The sequence below is a fragment of the Puma concolor genome, chromosome E2 (assembly GCF_028749965.1).
Source record: "Puma concolor isolate L17-30 chromosome E2, mPumCon1.1.hap2, whole genome shotgun sequence".
NCBI classification, from domain to species: domain Eukaryota; kingdom Metazoa; phylum Chordata; class Mammalia; order Carnivora; family Felidae; genus Puma; species Puma concolor.
This window is the reverse complement of record NC_141681.1, coordinates 4,815,227-4,836,464: the sequence shown is the minus strand read 5'-3', so window position 1 is coordinate 4,836,464 and position 21,238 is coordinate 4,815,227. Positions and strand designations below refer to the sequence as shown.

General features: G+C 47.1%; 1 protein-coding gene across 2 annotated transcripts in view; it reads left to right on the top strand.

The window, feature by feature from the left end:
• Positions 1-21,238, top strand: part of USP10 (ubiquitin specific peptidase 10) — a 68,453-nt gene that overhangs the window by 27,572 nt on the left and 19,643 nt on the right. The window contains exons 2-4 of one of the 2 annotated variants that reach the window (XM_086688784.1): positions 1,992-2,060; positions 9,268-9,328; positions 13,659-14,699. In XM_086688784.1, coding sequence (XP_086544910.1) covers positions 1,992-2,060; positions 9,268-9,328; positions 13,659-14,699 — 1,171 coding nt within the window. The remainder of the gene's footprint in view (positions 1-1,991; positions 2,061-9,267; positions 9,329-13,658; positions 14,700-21,238) is intronic. The other variant, XM_086688785.1, reaches the window with a different exon arrangement.

Genomic DNA, 21,238 nt, shown 5'->3' with positions numbered 1-21,238 from the left:
ACCAGACTGAAATGAATACAGGCTTTTCCTCAGTGTGGGAAATGATAAGAAGGTCTAAGTTCAGAATGAAAGTATCGCAGGTGATTATTTTTAAATTGTTTCGAGACTGCTTATTTTCACCATTAGCGTCAACACACAATTTCTTTGTGGATTTTTGCAAGTATATGGAAGTATTGTGTGAAGCTGTTCTTGTTTTTTTTATATATATTTACAGTTTTGGTAGCTATTGCCAGAGAGCCCTCCACAAATATTTTCCTGAAAAGTATTGGTGCATTCTTACTAACAGGCTGTGAGAGTTAATTGGCATTTATCTACATTTACAATAAGACTGGGCATTATCCACATCTATAATATGTAGTTACTGGTTACTTTTGATTACATGCTTGTAAATTTCCCTGTAGGTTCTTGAGCTCCATTAGAGCAGAGGAGCCCTAACTCTGCTTACCATTTTCTTTTTTTTTTTTTCCTTTATTTTAGAGAGTGTGAGAGCACAAGCATTGGGGAGGGGCGGGGGGGGGGGGAGAGAGAGAGAGAGAGGGAGGGAAGGAGGGAGGGAGGGAGAAAGAACCTCAGGCAGGGCTCCATACTCAGTGTGGAGCCCAGGTAGGGCTCAATCCCCCCACCCTGGGATCGTGATCCAAGGCGAAGTCAAGAGTTGCACGCTCAGCTGACTGAGCCACCCGGGTGCCCCTCTGCTTACCATTTTTATCCCCAGCAACCGATCATCATGCTTGGCAGTTAGTAGGCTCTAAATAATTGTTGATTATATGAATGAATAATGCAGTGAGTGTTCTCTGTTGTAGAAATCTGGTCATACTGATTCTTTTCAGTGACTTATTTTTAGAAGCTTCGGGGAGAATATGAACTGCTAGGTACTTGCCCAACTTGCTTCCATGCAGGTAAACCAATTGTTATTTCAGAAAGTCACATTCCGAACTCTGTGAAGCAGGAGTTCACAAATAGGCTTGTATCTGTTCAATAATATGTTTATCTGGGGGCACCTGGGTGGCTTAGTTGGTGAAGTGTCTCCCTCTTGCTTTCGGCTCAGGTCATGATCTCGTGGTTTTGTGAGTTTGGACCCTGGTCGTGCTCTGAGCTGGTAGCTTGGAGCCTGCTTGGGATTCTCTCCCCCTCTGTCTCTGCCCCTCCCCCACTCTCACCGTCTCTGTTTCTCAGGATAAATGAATAAGTTTACAATAATAAAAATAATATAAAAAATTAAAAAATACTTTGGGGCACCTGGGTGGCTCATTCAGTTAAGCATCCAACTTCGGCTAAGGTCATGATCTCACAGTTTGTAAGGAGTTCGAGGCCCGTGTTGGGCTCTATGCTGACAGCCCAGAGCCTGGAGCCTGCTTTGGACTCTGTGTCTCCCTCTGTCTTTGCCCCTCCCCCACTTGTGAGCACACATTCTTGCTCGCTCGCTCTCTATCTCACAGAAACAATAAATGAATAAACTTTAAAAAATACGCTTGTGCATCATATTTAAATGAAACTTCAGGATAAAAAAATCACATATATATCTTAAATATCATTCATCAGGATCATTAGCATTTTTCTTGTTTTGGATTTCCCTGTCTTGCCTTTTGAACCACGTTTTCTGCTTTTCGTTAGTATGTGCGGCGGAGAGGGCTGAAATGGAGATAGTGACATGAGTCGACAGACAGGTAAACAGAACACCTGGAAGGGTTTGTGATCCCGAAGGTTTTCCTTCAGGATAAGTGTGGTGCACACAGTTGACCTGTTTCAGAATAGGCTTTATCAATTTCAGAGTGTTCTTTGACAGTTTGCGGAAACGGCTAAGCATTTTCTTGTTTGTGATCGGAAAATCACACCTCGGAATCTTTTCTGCCGACCCTTGATCGTTTAATTGAGAAAGGGTCTTGGGTGTTCTGGCCTACGTATTTCATAGGATTGGTATAGTCTGTAGCATCTTGCCTGAAAATATAAATTGTATATTTTATGTGATCGGTGGCTTTTTTTTTTTCCAGTATATTTTTGGAGACTTTAGCCCTGATGAATTCAATCAGTTCTTTGTGACTCCTCGCTCTTCAGTTGAGGTAAGACAAAACAGTGTTTTGTTTGAATATGTGTATAGATATAACTAATGGTTACGTTTTAGTTTTGAGTTTTTAATTTTGCTTGTTGATAAGGAAATCCAACGTACAGAAAAGCGCAGAGACTAATACAAGAAATGCCCAAACCCACCGAGCGGATTTGACTACTGTCAATATTTTGCTGTATTTATTAAACAGCAAAACGTCACAAGATAGCGTCGTGGCCTCCCTTGTACCCGTTCCCACCTCCTGCCTTCCCTCCCCAGAAGTAACAACTCTGCCGGATTGGTATTGTTTTCGGACTGTCGTCTTCACCTTTCACTACATACGTGGTTGTCAACAGATTGTAGCACCATATTGTTTCCTGTGGTTTAAATGGTAAACCGAGTCATACTGCGGTTGGCTCTTGAACGGCACGGGGATTGGGAGTGCCGACCCCAGCGCAGTTGCAAATCCGCAATAACTTTTGATTCCTCGCACCTTAACTACCCGTAGCCCGTTGTTGACCGGAAGCCTTACCGATGACAATGGTAACAGTTGATTACCATATTTTGGGTTTTGTAAGTATTATATACTGTATTCTCAGAACCAAGTAAGCTAGAGAAAAGGAAAGGTTAAAATAATAAGAGAAAATACATTTACAGTACTGTTCTGTGTTTTTGGAAAAAAATCCGCCTGGCGTGGGCCTGCACCGTTCACACCCGTGTTGTCCAAGGGTCAGCTGTAGATTCATCCTTTTGAGGTTTGTTTCTTTTAAGGTAACATTCTTTACATTCATGCTTTGATGAATGTGCGTTCATGTTCTACATTCGTGTTGTTTGATTTCAATTTCTCGATTCCGTCAGTAGAACGTACCACAGCTCGTTTGCCTTGTTTCCTGTTGAGGACCGTTTAGATCTTTGGTTCCTACGCTACTACAGAAACGTTGCGGTAAACATATTTTACTGTGTGTCCTCAGGCTCTGTGGGTTTCTCCAAGATCTGTTCCTAGGGGTGGGATTGCTGGGGCCACCAGGAGTAAGTGTTTAGTTTCACTGGCTACTCTGCTCATCCGCTTTCTGAGGGTTTCACCGTCTGCATGGCCACCAGCTGTGCGTGAGCGCCGTCACCATCTCAGTTAAAGAAAAGCTTCTCGCTTATTCTCACTACAGGTGTGCTCAAAATTTTTGTGAGTCTGCCGGGCTGGTTATGAATGGGTTCTCACTGTTTTAATTTACAATATTCCCAGGGTGCAAAGTTGAGAACCGCTTGGTTACTTTCGTGTGCCCAGCCCTCCTGTGAATTACCTGTCTCCCTTGTCCGCATTTTTTATTAAGTGGCTTGTCTTTTTCTTACTGCTTACAGGACTCATAGTCTTTGGTTTTGCATATTACAAGTATCTTTTCTGGCATGAGGGCTTTAAAAAATTTGTGTGTGTGTGTGTGTGTGTGTCTTTATTTTATTTTGAGAGACAGAGTGTGAGTGGGGGGAAGGGCAGAGAGAGGGGGCAACCCGGAATCTGAAGCAGGCTCTGAGCTGTCAGCACAGAGCCAGACGCGGGGCTCGGACTCACAGACTGAAATCCTGACCTGAGCTGAAGCCGCACATGTAACTGAGTGAGCCATCCAGGTGCCCCTAGCACGGGGGCTTTTTAAAAACTTCATGTGAGATGCACATCTCTTTTCTTGCTTGCTTGCTTGCTTGCTTGCTTGCTTGCTGGGTATGGGAAGTAACTTTTTAACTTTTAACTTTCATGCCAAACGTCTTGTTTTTTTTACTTCCGGTTTATAAATGTCTTTAAGAAATTCTTCCCTGCCCTGACGTAGCAAAGACACCATTTTTTTTCCTGAAACTTTTAAGGTTTTTGTGTTCACTGTAGTATGCAGTGCAGCCGAATGGACTTGGCTGTGCATGTGCGGTGGGGCTTGACCTCGTCCTCTGCCCTGGCCGCAGGGAGCTGTCCCAGCACTGGGCCCTCAGTTGCAGTGCCCCTTTGCTCTGGCCCTTGCGCTTGATCTCTGCAACGGTGCCACTCGTTTTAATTGTAGGCCGTCTTCTGGGAGGGCCCTCACCCTCTTGTGCTCACCCCAAGTGGTTTGGTTCTCCTTCTTCCTTAACTGTTCCTTAAGAATCTGTGATCAGCATGCCACGTTCCATGAAAAATCCCATTGAGATTTCAGTTAGAATTGTGTAAACTATGGGCTCATTTGTAGGAGAATTCACAATTTTATGAGAGTTTTCCTAAACACGATTTTGGTACATTTCACCATTCAGGTCTTTTACATGTAATTAATGATTTCTGTTTTAGTTTAATAAAACTGATCTGGAATATTTTTTCATATTCGTATTTTAAATATGAAAACTGTTGAAATTGTATCGAAAAGCACAAAGGGAGGTACGAGTAAGGATAAGGATAAGGACGTTGATGAGACCTAACCAGCCACTTGAGTGTTTTTGTGTGGAGTTCTTTTTACTTGGCAAGATGGAGCAGAAGATACTGACTCCTTAGGATTGGAGCCACACGGCCCGCGTTGCATGTGGCCTTGGCCAGTCCTGCCCGTTTCACCTTGGCTTCTTGAACTCTAGACTCTGGAGCTGGAGAGGAAGGATTAAATGACAGCGTGTTGAAAGCGTTACTTCAGCTGCACAGACTAGAGAGCGATTTATTGGTTTCTCCTCTTTGACTTCAGGAAAAAGGAAGAAATCACCGAAAGCAAAGCTTTGGTCAGGTTACAGTTGACAAGGTGAATAAATCCCTTCAGTGCCCATCTCCCTCTGTTTTGTGTTCATTGATGGTAAGGGCGTTTTAAGGAATCTAAGGATAGGAGCCAGGAAACCGTGAATGCTGCGTTATAGAGTGTATTTCCTAAGGCAATAAAATGCATCTGTGCATGTTAGATTTTGTAGAATGAGGCTTGGAGTTGAGTGTGTCCTGACAGAAAAAATAACAATTAGGAAAAACATGATCGTCCCGTATTCCCCAAGTGTTAGTGTAATTGAGGTTCTACCCTGTGTACTAATGGTTCGAGTTTTAAGTCATTTCTGTCTTTGAATCACAGTAGAGTACAGAGGCACCTGCCAGGGACAGGACAGCCTGTGCGCTTGGCAATTAAGGTGTCAAAAGATGAGAAAGCCCCACTCGTGTATTTTACAAAAGCTTTTCGCAAGTGTGTGCATTTGTGTGGGTTTGTGAGAGCCAGTTTGCAGGTAAGTGTCAGAGTAAAAACGTGGGTTTTCCTGTGATGTGAAGGTAGAGAATGCACCATATTTCAGAGTCTGGAGAGCTGCGCTCCTTGGTCACTCTGCTACTCAGGCCTGGTGGCTCTGGCAGTTTCCTCCCACTGATCGTGCTTCCTTACAGGGAAACGGGGGTGTTTGTTTACCTCTCAGAATGTTGGGCAGTCATTGGTTACTGTGGAAGACCTTCACACATAAGGATTTGATGGTAAAGTCGTGTCAGGCTTTTTACTGTAGAAATAATGGCTGTGTCTTAACAGAATGAGTTTATAGCCAGAAATCTTCGTAAGTCTGGCTCATTTCTGGGTCGTCTGTGTTTTCGCTTTTGAATATGCGTTGCGTTTGGGGGCAGGTATGACAGATGTCGTCTGCCAGAATCACATATGGTCCAGTGACCCGCAGAGGGGAAACACAGGCTAATTAATGCGATTGGGCCAAGCTCTCTCTCTGTCGTAATTGTTGTAATTCAGGAGTCTGGAGCATACTAGTAGCATCATCACGTGGGGCACAGACTGTTTCGTGGCGTGCCGTGTGGTTGCACGGGTGGGTGTGTGGGTGCTGTTGTCTCCTGGCGCTGTGGCCTTGTGGCTCGGGCCTTTTGCCTCGCGCTGAGAACGGCGGTGGCTCCTGCCCGCTCCGTGCCTGCCGTGTGGCCGTCGTGGGAACTCGCACCAGCCCTGTTCATCATGTACTTCTTTGGCTGTTAGGAATTTGAGAAGCATTTTTTTCCTCTCCCTGGGGCCAAGAACTGAAAAAACAAAGTTTGAGAAACATAAAGTGTTAAACTGTAGGAACATTCTGCTTTTCTCCTGTTCTCTCAGCTGAGTGTTGGACTCCGTTTTACTTTCCCTGTTTGAAAGCTTGCCCCTGGCCAGACAGGATGGTCAGTAGTTGAACAGAGTCCGAAGAAACCCTCTCAGCTGGTTTCTGTATGTGATCTTAAATATTAGTAGAAATTTAAAGGTAACATACCGCATATCTTTTTTTATAAAGCTGTGCTCTAGTTTGTAAGCCAGCGTGATTTAAAAATGAATTTCTCCAGCTGGAAGAAATACAGTCAATTTAGTGAATAAGCATGCTTTGAACCCCAGTCGTCATCATGTCAGTAGTGTTCACAAATTAGGGGTGAATGAACGCTCCTTGTTCTTGGGACTTCCGGAACTTCAGTATTGGGGGCAACACGCACACATGCTTAATGCAGTTACGGGAAAAACAAGACCAGAGCGGGATGGGCCACGCTGCAGACGCTGAGGGTTGTGTGTGTCTGTGCGTGCGTGGGTGCGTGGGTGTGGGTCTGGCTATGGAGAGTTAAGACTGTTCCTCTCAGGGGTTTGGTGTCCTTGTGGGGCTTCAAAGGAGAGACTTGAGGTTCACGAGGGGCTTTTAGACGGCGGAACAAATGGGGGCCGTGCCAAAAGGTTTTGAAACGTTAGTTCATGAAATGTGATCGACACAAAATTGTGTAAGCTTAATAAGGTGGGCGCCACATCTGATACATTTATATTGCAAGATTGCTGTCGTAGAGTTAGCTGTGTCTCGTCACGGAGTTGCCGTTTCCTTTAGTTGTGACAACGGTTAAACTCTGGTCTCTCAGGCTTCAGGTTCACAGCCAGGTTTGCTGCCTGTAATCCGTGTAGTGTGTCACCTGTCCAGGGCTTACCTGCGAGTTGCAGGTACTTACCCCTCAGCAGCGTCTCTCCCGTTCCCCCAGTCCACAGCCTTGGGAACTACCCACCATTCCACTCTTTGGGTTTTGGATTTGAGGTGTTTTCGTTTTTGAGATTCCAGAGGTAAGGGATGTCATACAGTATTTGTTGAAAACACGACCTTCTTCATCAAAGGGCCCAAGCAGTGACTTCTCCAGACGGTGGCGCTATTCTCAGCCTAAGTTGATCTCACTTTGTACCTGATGTCACGAGATGTCAGCATCTTGCGTTGCTCACCGTGCATTCGTGTGTGAGAGCTTTATGGTTTTGCTTCAGTTTGAAAGTCTGTATGCTCGTAAATAGCTGCACGGTTAAAGAGGGAACTTTGAACAACTCTTATAATTTCATTCCGCTGTCTATAATAAATCCACATTTACCACAGACTAAGGGGCATCTTATGAATGGTGGAGGTTTGTTGAATTAAAGGTGCCACGTGCTTACAGAGGAAAAAAATACACACACACACACACACACACACACACACACACTTCTGTGCCAGAACTCATTCCAGCATCACTAATTCCCACATTTGCACTCTTACCAGATTAGTAACTCAGAGTGTTTTAAACACCAACAGGTTGTCAGTGTTGCCCTGGAGTCTGGTGGGGTGGGAGGTCTGTTTTCGGGACCTGCCTCTACCCCTTACCACAGTGTGTGTAAATACAGCGTGATTAAAAAACTAAGCACTTTCGGTGCCTTACGGTTGTATAGATTTCTGTCACCAGGGGGCACCCTGCTGTCACTGATAGAGAAAGAGAAGGCCCTCTGCATCCGGGAGCTTGATAAACTTCCCTTGTGGCTGCAGAGGAACGGGAAGCGACTGGTCCTCACGTGCGCCCTTTTTGTTCCGTGTGTCTGTGCCAGAGGTCAACGCTGCAGCACCCCGTGCGAGGTGCGAGTCCCAGGGTAGCCCCTGGCCGCACCCGGAATGGGTTCTCCTGGTGTGTCAGCGGATGGGAACCGTGCGCCCCCTAGTGGGAATACGTGGTGGAAACATGCATAGCTCTCCGGTCCTGAAAGTGTTCACTTCCTTTTGTTTTTTTTGCTTTGTTTTTTAAAAATGTTTTTAACCTTTATTGATTTTTGAGAGAGAGAGAGAGAGAGAGAGAGAGCATGAACGGGGGAGGTTCAGAGAGAGAGGGAGACACAGAATCCAAAACAGGCTCCAGGCTCTGAGCTGTCAGCACAGAGCCTGACGCGGGGCTCGAACTCACAACCGTGAGATCATGACCTGAGCCGAAGTCAGACGCTCCACCGACGGAGCCACCCAGGCGCCCCTGTTCAGTTCCTTTTGAACTGCTCTTTGTTTCCTTAGGTTCTCTTGGGGGAGAGAACTTGGTTACTTGGAGTGATAAGAGTTTGTCTCCGTGATTATTGAGTCGACTTGCTGAGAGTTAATTGGAGAAATCAGCCGAGGAAGCCACTCACGCAGCAGTTCTCGGACAGTGGCGGGCGTGACAGTCCCCGGGGCCCGTCCAGGAAGCCCGGGCGCTGCGGGGGGACACGCTTGGAGAAGGGCTGTGTTAGGGTGTCGTTGCTTTGCTCTTCTGTTTTTTCTTCAGGTCCACTTGCCTTAGCCCTTCCGTCCTAAGCATTCTTACCCCGAATGTGTCCGTTTGAAACATTTCCAAGTCTTAAATGCTGTGGAGTAGCTAGGAAGAAGAAAAATTTGGGATATTCATAACACTACCTTCCTGCTTTTTACAAAGAGGTCAGATACTTGCTGTTTTGCTTTCTCTCTCCTAAACAAGGAATGTTTTTTCCAGCCTTTAATTCAGCTATTTAAGGCACTGTGTCAAAAAGGAGCCGTGATTCTCAGACTTCTCTGTGGGCTCTCGGCACTCTGCCCGTGGGCCTGGTCCTGGCCTCCACTGGCCGTGCTGACGCGTGTGAGGTGAACCTGAAACGCCGACGGGCAGTACGGGTCATCTTTGTCGGGGGCCCGGGACAAGTGGCCGCGGTACCTGTGGGCCGCCTGACGTCCTGTGAGACGGGGGTGTTTGTCGTAGCATTGTATCGTAGTTGATTCACGTGTCCGTTGGAGTCCGTTTTTATTATTTTGCCTCATTTTTGGATCTTAATGGCAATATTTAAAAGCATTCCTGTGGTATTTTTTTCTTAAATGAAGGTGATTTAATTTTACCATCAGTGTATGTTATTGTGGTAAACAAATGTCACGAGAAGTTGAACGGATAAAGAGTTTTAACGAAGTGTTGCCTTAACGAAGAAGCATGTGTTGGGTGTTAACATGTTGCTGAATTAAAATTTGTTTTCCACTTCCCTGTGCAGCTTCCTCCCTACAATGGAACGGTTCTGTGTGGCACACAAGCTCCCGATGAACTACCCGATGGTAAGCTGGTCTCTCCTCTACCCCCCGGACATGCGTGCTGGCCCTGTGTGCTGGGGGTGGGGGTGGGGGGGGGACGGGCAGGAGGCCTGGAAGCCACGTTTCCTGCTCGTTCCTACTTTTCCAGTAAACATTGCCTTACCGCTCAGTGTTTTCGCTGTAAGCTATAGCATATTTGATCACTGCACCGTTTTGACTGAGGAGTTAAGTGTCTCCTGGGCTTCAGGGTATCAGATGTTCCAGGTTAGCGAAGGAGTTGCTTGTTCGAGTCTGTTTTTCTCTTCACCGTTCTCAGCTGCACAGGTAGGTTTTTCATGGCCAGAGCTTTCTGAGAAACTTGTCCGCGGGCTTCCTCCTGGTTGGGGAGGCTGCCGGGCCGCAGCTGCCGCCTCCCCGAGAGCGGGCGCAGAGCCGATTCCCGGAGACGGTGCCCGCCGAGATGCAGTGATCTTGTGTTGTCGAAGGCCGCGGGGTTTAAGGAGTGGCGGGTGGTTCGGTTACCGCGCGGGTCGGGTCCGTGTGGACCGTGTTCAGTCTGGATCATTAAGGTCCCTCGCTGGCCTCGGAGAAGCGAACGCTGACCCTTTCCTTGGAGAGCCAGGGATCCGGTCCCGTGCTTCGTTAGCATGGGCTCTTAATTATAGTCTAGACGTGCGCTTTGAAGAGACTGTCTGGACTTTGTGCACAGTAAAATCGGAGAGAGCCCGCGTCTCACGTTGGCAGCTGAGAAGCCGGCGTCTCGGAGATGGCGAGGGGAAGGGCGGTTCCGGTGGCGGCCCAGGACGGGACGGAGTGAAGTGAGCCGGAGGGAGCCGGCCCCCCTGCCTGCCGCCCAGCCTCCAGGGCGGCTGTTGCCCGAGTCCGCTGGATTGCAGTCTGTCTCCGTGCATTCTGCGCGTCGTGAGCACGCTGCGGGTGTCTCCTCAGCGCTTTAAAATGTCTCGTTCTTTTCCCTTTCACGTTACTCCTTTTATTCTCGTCCAGTTAACGGCCTCACCACCCGCTCAGGGGGCGCAGGCTGGAGACGGGAGGCCCTGCCAGCTCTTCCCGGCGTCCAGCTCTCTCCTTCCCTTTCTCGCGCCGTACCCGCCTTCCAGGCTGTTCTCTGTTCAGTTACTGCTGCTTGTCCCCCGTTCTCCATTGTCTCAAGTCCACCTTTTAATCTGCTGAAAACACAGCTGGGACCTTGCCACCTGCTCGTGCTGGTAGAGACCGGCCAGCTTAAAGGCCCCTTTTTCTCTGAGGCCTTTTCTGTTCTCTCGCGTTTCCGTGACGTCTGTTTTCTTACAGTGCTTGTCCCACTGTCCAGTGATGAGTCCGCCCCCCTTTCCGGGCTGAGTGCAGCCGTGGCGGCAGGGATCGTAGTCGTCCACGTCTGTGTGCTCAGCAGCCGCACGGTGTCGTATCTGGAATGTTGTCAACCCCCAGTATGGTTTCGGATGAATGATTTAGGAGGACGTCCTCTGCCTCCCACCGTAGGCAGCTGCAGCGGGCTCTTTGCGGGGGCTCATCACGGCGTGCCTTTCCTGCCTCTCCTTTCCTTCAGTCACTTCCCACAGCTGGAAATAGTGTGCGCCCCCCTCTCCCCCCGCTCCCAGCCAGCTGTCCTGCCTCTTCCGCGGACGCCTCTGTAGCTTCTCGTGGAAATTGGCGCTCTTCCCTGTGTCTGGAAGCATTCTCTCTGTAAACCGTTGAGGCCTTGTCTTGCCCTCCCTCCGTACTGTCAGCTTCAGTCCAAGGTGTTTGTCTGCAGGTAAATGTGACTCCCTGGGGCAGGGACTCTGCCTTACTCATCACTCAACCCTCTGTGATAAGAGTAAGCACTTTGCACGTGGCTGGCTGCTCTATTAATTGGACAGATGAGCTGAGCAAGCCACTTAAGCAGCAGTTCTTAGACAGTGGCGGGCACGACAACCCGTAGGGGCCCCTGAGCATGGCAGACCGCGGGGCACGTTCAGGAACCCAGGGAGCTGCAGGGAGCACGCTCGGCAAAACGCTGCTAGGATGTCATCGTTTTACTTGAGCTGCTTCCCTCCCCCAACCACCCACTGCCTGTATAGCCTGAGCGCGCTGAGCGGTCCCCAGTCACCCACTGCTTCGACTGTGTTGTGTAAAGCCTGGCTTCGCGGGCTTCCACCGGTCCGTCAGCCCGCACCGACTGGCTTCTCCTGACTCCTCTGCCGTGTGGGGCAGTGCGCACGCGTGTCCGTGGTGTGTGTTCTGGCGAAGAGGAGGAGCTGTTCCGGGTAGGACTCTGCCTTCCAGTGATGCAGTCAGACCCTAGACAGGATCATGTTTTCACAATGGCCGTAGCGTAGTGAAATGATTCCATTAATGTCATATCATGTTCTAGAATGTTCTGTGATACGATAAGATTAAGGAAATGTCATATCATGTTCTAGAATATTCTGTGATATGATAAGATTAAGGAAATATCATATCGTGTTCTAGAATGTTCTGGGACACGATGAGATCAAGGATTGAGATGTGGAAGGCACTGTCTGTTGGAGTTAAAATCTTGCACAGACTGCCTGACACAGCGCATACTAATTTATAATCAGATGTCACAATACGCACCAGTGTCCCCAGAGTAGCCTCCCTGTGTGGCGTGCTCTTCATTTCCTCAAATACATCCGTGTCAGTCCATGCAGCGGCATTGCACCCTCGCAGCACCGCGGAGTAGGGGATGCCTGGAAGCAGAATGGACGGTCTACTTCTAGGCATGATGGTGGAGAAGTTCACTTGTCTTTAGTGATTCTTTTCAAAATAAGGAAACAAAAAATCAGTGTTCAAGGACCAAAGGATTCAAGTGGTCATGGTGGTGGCTTTATATGGAAATGTGCTGTTAGGTGTAACCATCCCTAGTATTCCTTTTTCAGGAACTTTCTGGTGTTGGGCAGGTGTTCGCCCCTCCCGCCCCCCAGGTGTGATCACTAAACGGATGAAGAATTAGACTGTTGACACCCCTGCCCTCCAGTAACTTGCACGTAATTGCCGCCTCTTGGGGGCTGCTTTTTAAAAGACTTCTGAGGTGAAACATAGGATATTTCTAATAGAGCCCAGTTCTTCTGGCCTATAGGGTGGGTTTTTTTTGAAATACATGTTTTGAGAAGTTGGCTTCTTAGGCTAGACTCGGAGAAATCCTCAGTTAGGCGTTAAAGATGAGTTAGAAGGCATGTGGCCTTTCCTGAACTTCACAATTTAGAACTGTTGCGTCAGGTAGAAGATGACACTGATGCTTGATGTCTGTTGAAAGCTGCAGTTGATTCTAAAACTTAACGTAATTTCAGAAATGTAAACTATGAAGAAAATGTACCTTTCGGAATGGTGGCACGTGTAGATTGTTGTCCGTTGGCAGGAAGTAGTGAAAGGTCCCAAAGAGGTTTCTAAAAGTGTGCAGTCCTAACTGTCTTTGGGTATTTTTGGAAGTATCTTCTTCACCCGTGGAGTTCATCCATTATGAATTCATTTAGTGCACATTTACATGCATTCATGCAAAGCCATTTTCAGACTTCAGTTAAGGTTGTCAGTGGAGGAGATCAGGAGATGGGTGATTGTTTTGTTATTTTATTTTTTTAATGTTTATTCATTTTTTGAGAGAGAGAGACAGAGCATGAGCAGGGAAGGGGCAGAGAGAGAGGGAGACACAGAATCCGAAGCAGGCTCCAGGCTCTGAGCTGTCAGCACGGAGCCCAGTGTGGGGCTTGAACTCACAAACTGTGAGATCATGACCTGAGCCGAAGTCACATGCTTAACCGACTGAGCCACCCAGGCGCCCCGAGGAGACGGGTAATTGTAAGGAGCACCTCTGAAGTGCGCTTTTATGTAGAGGATTAATTCTGGTGTAGTTTATATTTTCTGAATTATTAAATTACACCAGTTAGAGAAGTGATAAATACAGCAATGACTTCAAGTCCCTAAGTTAGTTGTCATGATTTTTTTTTTTTTTTTAATTAAGTTGTCCAAAATACATATACCCCAGAAAGCAAGCCAATGAAGTCATATTTCACTGAGGGGTGTTTTTAGACAGGCAAAATATTACTTGCTTTCTATTATAATCTCATTTAAATTTCTGCCTTCTGGAAGTCTCCCATGGCCACCCTGAAAGTGGAAAATAAATACAGGCTTCTGTTTTTCATATCTCTAAATTAAATAAAATTTCATAGTTATTTATTTTCAGCAGATTTTTTGGCACAGAAATAAAATGTCATAGCTTTGTTAATTAGAAGAAGACTTTAAGGGTTCAGTTTCAAAAAGAAAATAATTTTTGAGACGTCTATAAGCCATGTTCTCAACTAATGGGATATTCGCTGATCCTTGTCTTTCTAAACAGGACAAGAATATCAGAGAATTGAGTTTGGTGTTAATGAAGTAATTGAACCTAACGACACTTTGCCGAGAACTCCCAACTACAGTATTTCAAGCACATTGAATCCTCAGGCCCCTGAATTTATCCTCAGCTGCACAACTTCCAAAAAGATCCCTGATGACGTAGATAAAGAAGCGGCCTACAGCTCCGTGGACTGCCAGTACCCAGGCTCTGCCCTTGCTCTGGACGGCAGCTCTAGCGTGGAGGTGGAAGTTCTAGAAAACGACGGTGTCGCGGGTGGTCTTGGACAGAGGGAGCGTAAAAAGAAGAAAAAACGTCCACCAGGATATTACAGTTACTTGAAAGATGGCGGTGAGGGGAGTAGTCCCACAGACGCCCTGGTCAATGGCCACGCCAACCCAGCGGTCCCGAACAGCGTAGGCTCAGAGGATGTGGAGTTAGCGGGCGCGGCGCCCCCATCGGGGACACCCAGGACTTGCGGCAGCCCTCAGGGTTCCACGGACTTCGTCAGCGACGCTGTGTCCGGCGGGCCTTTCCCTGGAGCCCTCGACGGCGATGCGAGGACTGCAGGGCAGCCCGGGAGCTGCCACGGGGCTGACTTGGAACAGTCCTGCCTCCCCGCAGAGGCCGGCAGGGACAGCCTGTTGAGGACAGCGGTGGCTCAGCCTTACACGGGGACTCACACTACTGAAAACCTTGCCGTTGCTAATGGACAGATACTTGAATCCTCGGGCGAGGGCTCCGCTGCCAATGGGGTCGAGTTGCACACTGTGGAAAGCCCGGACTCGGACGCTGCTAAAGCCGAGAGCGCTGCCCCTGCTGCCGATGCCCCGGCCTCTGTGGCGGGCACCGCTCCCGCCAGCCAGCCTAAGTCGTGGGCCAGTCTTTTTCATGATTCTAAGCCCTCTTCCTCCTCGCCCGTGGCTTCCGTGGAAACTAAGTATTCCCCTCCCGCCACGTCCCCCCTGGTCTCTGAAAAGCAGGTCGAAGTCAAAGAAGGGCTTGTTCCGGTTTCAGAGGATCCCGTAGCCATAAAGATTGCAGGTATAGTTCAAAAGACGCAGGTGGAGAGTGGAGATGGGAGCAGGGCTCCTTGGCTCCGGGTGAGGAACTTTGAGGCTGTCTGGGCTGACGGTTACCCGCGGCAGCAGGCCCTGACCTGTGTGTTACTAGGAATTTCTCGAGAATGGCCATGCCTTAATTGTTACCTGTCTAGATGTAAAAGGATATCCAAGCACAGTGCCGGGGGGGGGGCGGGGGGTGGCGGGGGTGTGCTCATACCTTTGTGTTAAGTGAACAGTCCGTGTCTGTTACCAGTCCTTTTCTGCTGAGGGGTTACATTTCCACTTTCTTGCCTTTTGATCCAGTACTTCTCCATCGTGTGAGTGAATGGACGTGTACGTGTGTCACAGCTCTTGCACACCTTTGCGGTGGAATCCTTGATGTGGACTGAACTTTGCACTGTTTCTGTTCCGTTCTTTCTTAGGATATTAGAAAGCATTTGGGGTTTTTTCTTTCTTTAAATTTTTTTTAATGTTTATTATTCTTGAGAGAGGGAGAGAGACAGAGCGCGAGGGGGGTGGGGGGCAGAGAGAGAGAGAGAGAGACAGACAGACAGACATAGAATCCAAAGCAGGCTCCAGGCTCTGAGCTGTCAGCACAGAGCCTGACATGGGGGTTGAACCCACGAACGAACTGTGAGATCACGACCTGAGCCAAAGTCAGCTGCTCAACTGCCTGAGCCGCCCAGGCACCCTGGCGGGGGTGGTTTTCTTTTGTCGTCTGTTTTGGATTGAGGACATGGATTTTAGTTCGTTGTAGCACATGAGGGTCAGCTCTTGACAGGAAAAGAAAAACTGCAGTAATTTGGGACAAAGTTGATGATTTTTTTTTTTTTTTGAGGGTTCAGGCTCAAAGGGCGAATTTACTAAGAATCAGAAATGCAGGGGCTGTCTATGTTTATACATAGCTAAGAAGCCAACGTATGTCTTCAGGTTTCTCTGTCCTGAGAAGTTCAGTCGCCAGCTCTTCAGGTTCTCGTCCCGCTAGCGGAGTTAAAAAAGGCTGTCTCGGAGCGCCTGGGTGGCTCAGTCAGTTGAGCATCGGACTTCGGCTCAGGTCATGATCTCGCGGTTTGTGAGTTCGAGCCCCGCGACAGGCTCTGGTGACAGCTTGGAGCCTGGAGCCTGCTTCGGATTCTGTGTCTCCGTCTGTCTCTGCTTCTCTCCCACTTGCGCTCTGTCTCTCTCTGTCTCTCAAAAATGAATAAACTTAAAAAAAAAAAGATACTTTATTATTTTGAGACTTTTTATTGAGTCTTAGAAATAGAGACTTAGAAATTGCTGCTTAGAAATATAGAAAGTAGTTTTGAGTATTGCTTCCTGTAAAACAGAGCAGCGGTAGCAGCGACACTAAACTCCTGGGACCACACACAGCTTAGGCAAAGTGCTATTGTTTGCAATTTCTTCCTCTTTGTTATAGGCTCCTGTGTAGACGTTTACTTTGTAAGACGGTGAAATAAATTCAGTTTGTTACGAGTAAGATCACTGCCACAGACTTCGCTCGAATGGGCAGGTTTTTAAGCGTAGGCCCACTTATTTTAAGCAGCATTTAACTGAGAGAGACTCTAGTTCCATTAAAAGATCTGTTGATGGTTATCCCAGAATTAGCATTAGCATCTAACTGGTTCTACTAAGAGAGTAATTTTTATGTTGATTATTGTATTTATTAACTTTTGGTCAACAGGGAGAGGGAAATAGTTCAGATAAGAAGTTTTTTCTGTTTTGAATTCTTAGAATAATATCAGTATCCACATTTGATTTTTTTTTTTTTTTTAAATCCCAAGTTCATTTAGTTTGGATGTCCACATTTCTGGATCCTCTGCCCTGTCATTAAGTCTGTGGTTAATAAATGCCAACTAATTTTTGTGTAACCACCAATGAGATACAAATTAGGAAGATAAACCAACTGTAAACAATAAGAACACCACATAAGGCATTTTGACCCGAAATACAGCCAGCTCTCGACTACTTGTACGTGTTGATCCGTTATGTTAGTGGGTTCTGCTCTCACCTTCTTGGTGTAGGTTGTCCACGTTTTGTTGCATTGGTGGGAACTCAAGTAGAAACTCTTACTCCAGGAGTTGGAAGGGAAGAGCAATTGGGCTGACCCCCAGAGTGCTTTCCTCCAGCCTGCAGGGAGCAGGGGCCTGCATGGGCTTGGGGGTGGGGGCGGGTTCTGTGGCAGTGCCTGCTTGTTGCAATCTGAGAGGGGATATTTGCCACTTTTCAGTAGTAACAGCTGAACCAGGAGGTGAAGAAAAGAAACTTGAAAATCTTAGCTTGTACTTGAAAGTGGTTACCAAGCCGTAGACCTGTCCACGTTTAAGAGTAAGTGTGGGGGACACACAGGTAGTGCAGGGATTCCCCGTGTGTTGTGACGAATGTTTAACTTTTCTGGGCTTTTGCTAAGAAACATTTATATCCGATGCTTTCGAGTCACAAATAGAGCTGTTTTGTATTTTATGTTCGGCTTTTAAAATCGTGCATCGGTGTATCTTGTCTCAAAGGAGTATAAATAATGGTGGGCAAGGAGAGGGACTAGGCTGAAACCCAAATAAAATGAATTAAAATTCCAGGGGGAAAGAGCGAAGTAAACTGAGGTCCTTGACAGCTCTAAAAATACACCTGTCTGGTGAAGAAATTGAAGTCCCTAATGCTACCGTTTATTATGAGTTTTAGTCAAAACCTATTAATGTATGGAATCGCACAGTGGTTTTATACCTAAAATTTGTTCCTGGAGACAGCAGCAGAATCATTACAAGTTGGATCTGCTCAGAAAAATGAATTCCTGTGTCCGTATTTATTTCAAATATGTAAACAAGTACATACCTTGTGATCGATCATTTTGGTGGCTTATAAGCCATATTTATTTATACTTCCCTTTTCCTAGGGGAATGATTTCTTAAATATTTTGTATTTCCTCTTCAGCTTTTCCAGAGCAACGGAGGTAGTGATAATGTAGCATAATGTAGCTGAAAAGGTACCAGCACCGGTTTGTACGAGTCATGCTTGTGGATGGAGCGTTCGGTCCCTGTCTGATTCACTGTGTTTATGGTCCTGCTGGTATTTGGGCCGCGTCTCTCTCTTACAGAACTAAATCGAGACCCCCCTCCACTTACTTACAGAGCGTGTGTTGGTCTGTGCAGCCAACAGATAGTGGTACGTTTTGGTCACTTTGCTGTCCTGCTCCTGATTTGGTAACCCAAGAGAGCTTGTGTCCTTCCAAAGTGATGCGATGAGGGAAAGGGAAACACTTATAGGATGCTCTGGACAGTTTAGGAAGGTGACAGAAAAAGCAGGTCAGCATCAGAATGTTGATTACAGGCCGGTTACTGGGCCTTAAGAATCCAGGAAAGTTCTCTGCCCTGCATTTTCACAGATTTTAAAAGGTACCGTGACCTCTAAATCCTAATTTTAGGAAAACAAAATTTGATGCCTAAAATACATACAAAAATAATCCTGCTTTATACTGACTTAAAAGTTTACAGTGCAAGTGTTGCCTCCGGGTTTGTAAATCATTTCATTGGAATGACTTGTGGCAGTTTACGTGAGCCACTGTGTATGTCTTCAAATACAAGAAAGGCTGTTAACCACTCAGTTTTTCCGTGTGTCAGCAGATTTCATAAGAAAGTTAATTTTAATTCAGCCATTTAATGTTTAAGCTGGTACAGAAGCAAAGGCACTTCGGACCTTGTATGTGGTATGGATCATTCTGGCATTCTGTGCCATTCTAGTCAGCGTTCCGTGGGGCAGTCCCCCAGCCCGGTGCGAAGGGTGGATCGAGGAGGCCAGCTTCCTACAGCCGCTGTCTGGGTGGATCTGAGTAGTAAATTACACTGACAATAATGAACTGGAAAGAAGGCCTCCGGGGAGGTTTGTTGTTCCAGTTAACTTGTGATTATTTGCCTTAAAAGGTGAAATAGAGAACCAACAGTGATGACTTTGGGTTCACAGGTCCCACTTCAAGTTTCAGCGTCAGGAAGTACCCTGCCTTTTGTCCTTTGGCTCCGCCCTTCCTGGTTTTAATTCTTTTGACCTCAGAAATTGTTAGAGTGCTTATTGGACTTCAGGATAGGAATACAATAGCGAATGCACTTGGTGATGTTATAAAAGAAACTGAACTAAATGTAGCCGAGAGTTAGGCCAAAGCCAGATTCCTACTGGCTTGTCTGCAAGTCAAGAAGAATTGACTTGAGTTACAAGTGGCAGGATTCAGCAATAGTGACAGGTGACCCTTGATAGGAATTAGGATCTTTGCACGTGTGTGTCGCCGGGAGGGAGAGGAGGAGCGCATCACAGGTGTCTGTGTGTGTTCCGCCCGGTTGTGGTCTTTGCAGCTGTTGAGGGGGGCGGGCCCAGTGGCAGGTGCTGCAGAACCAAACCTTTACATCGTTTGGATGTGTGTTTCTTAAGAGAAGTTCCAGATGAGAAGAAATTTCATCTTTTTTTTTTTTTAAGTGTATTCATTTTGAGAGAGAAAGAGAGTGAGTAGGGAAGGGGCAGAGAGAGGAGGAGAGAAAGAGAATCCCAAGCAGGCCCCGCGCTGTCGGCTCACAGCCTGATGCGGGGCTCGAACCCACAAAACGTGAAACCACAACCTGAGCCGAGACCAAGAGTTGGACATTTAGCCCACCTAGCCGCCCAGGCGCCCCGAGGAGATATTTAATTTTAATTTTTTTTACAAACTTTCATTTCTTTTTAAATGGAACTTGATGTATATTCACAAAATGTCCAAAACTTAATTTTAAGTAATTTAACTTCTTGCAGTACTGAAATTTGTTGGTTTGCTCAAAGTTTTCCATAAATTAATTTCCTTTTTCCGTGTCTTCCTGCCTACATCAGTTGTTTCTTTTCTTTTTTAAAAAAACATATGTTTTTTAATGTTTGTTAATTTTTGAGAGAGAGAGACCGAGCACGAGCAGGGGAGGGGCAGAGAGAGAGGGAGACCCAGAATCAGGAGCAGGCTCCAGGCTCCAAGCTCCAAGCTGTCAGCACAGAGCCCGACGTGGGGCTCGAACCCACGAACAGTGAGAACATGACCCGAGCCGAAGTCGGACGCTTAACCCACTAGCCACCCAGGAGCCCCACCGTTCTTTCTATTATAATAAGGATTATCAGCGCCTGCCATCCTGCTAGGTGTCTCTGTAGACCCGTTGTGCTCTCGTGTCTGCGCACCTCATGGCCTTGCACGGTGCAGCTTGTCGACTCTGCCACAAGGGAGGCTGGAGTCTTCTGTTCCAGGCTGCGAAGTGAATGGAGCGGCAGAGTCAGGGTTTGAACTCTGGTTGTCTGCTGGTTGTCTTCCTGGACTCGTGCCTTGAGTCTCCTTTGCAGGGGCGCCTGGAGGCTTTCTGAACAGTGTGATAGGATGACCCTCAAACTCCACCAGGTCGTTTCTAACAAACTTGAGTGGAACCAACAACTTTAGTCTCCAGATGTTTAATTCACCCCCACATGACCCTTAATAGTTACTTTCTGTATGCCACCTACTCTGTAGGTCAGTGAGTGATGGTTGGCCTCGTCTTGAGCGTTGTCTGAAGAATAAGATACGAAAGGAACAGATGTCCGCTCTTATTAGCAGAAAGACAGCAATCATCTGCAGAGAGGTGTGGGGCCTGAGGCCAGTAGGAGATGCGCTGGAATCAGTGGGGATGGCAAGATCAGGCCGGGACCGAGGAGGCCAGGAAGCTCTGGTACGCACACGGGAAGGACTCAGCAGAGCAGTTAGTGGCGTGACGGGGTTGTCTGATACTAGGTGGGGGTGATGGCGCCTCCTGCCATGGAGATACGCAGTGTGCCTTCAGGGAAGACTGCTTCCAGTCAGCCCGCCTTCGAGAGTGGTGTTTAGGCTCACTGGAAGATGCTAACGACAGAATGGTAACTTTATTTTAGCTTGGGTAAGACTTGCCACTGTAGAGAACGTTCTAGAATAGCAGTGTCATGATTCAGGAAAATCTGGAATGTTTGGAATGGTTTCTTCTCTGTATGTTCTACCATAAAGACCTTAATCTACAAATGTTTGAATATTGTACCAGAGGCTCTTGTAAAGAATGTTGAAGACTTGAAGTTAGTTCAGTACATCCTCTAGTAAATGTACTGAGTGTCTTTTTGTTCCAGATTATGTGCTTTGAGTTTTTGCCCTGTTCATTTTGTGGCTACATGGCTGTTTGGAATGTTCTGTTACTTGCAGTCATTGAGCAAACCACTAGGTGATGCTGAGAGACTTGAATTTGAGATTGTAGATGCCGAACAGTGAAACTGCTTTTTTTTTTTTTTTCCCTCCCTTAAAAAATAAGTGAACTGAGAGCAATGGCCCGAAGCTGGCGTTGGTTCCAACGGGAAGGGTCGATGTAGAAACTAAAGGTTTCTGTCCAGCCAGTACCTGCTGCTTCCCAGATCAGTGTTGGAAAGAAGTCAGCTGATAGTCAACTTTAAATTGGGTATATTCTCTGACTGCACCGGGCTGGAGTGTTTCAGCCTGCAGGTATGCAGATTATTCTGGGCACGTGGCTCGGTTGCAAA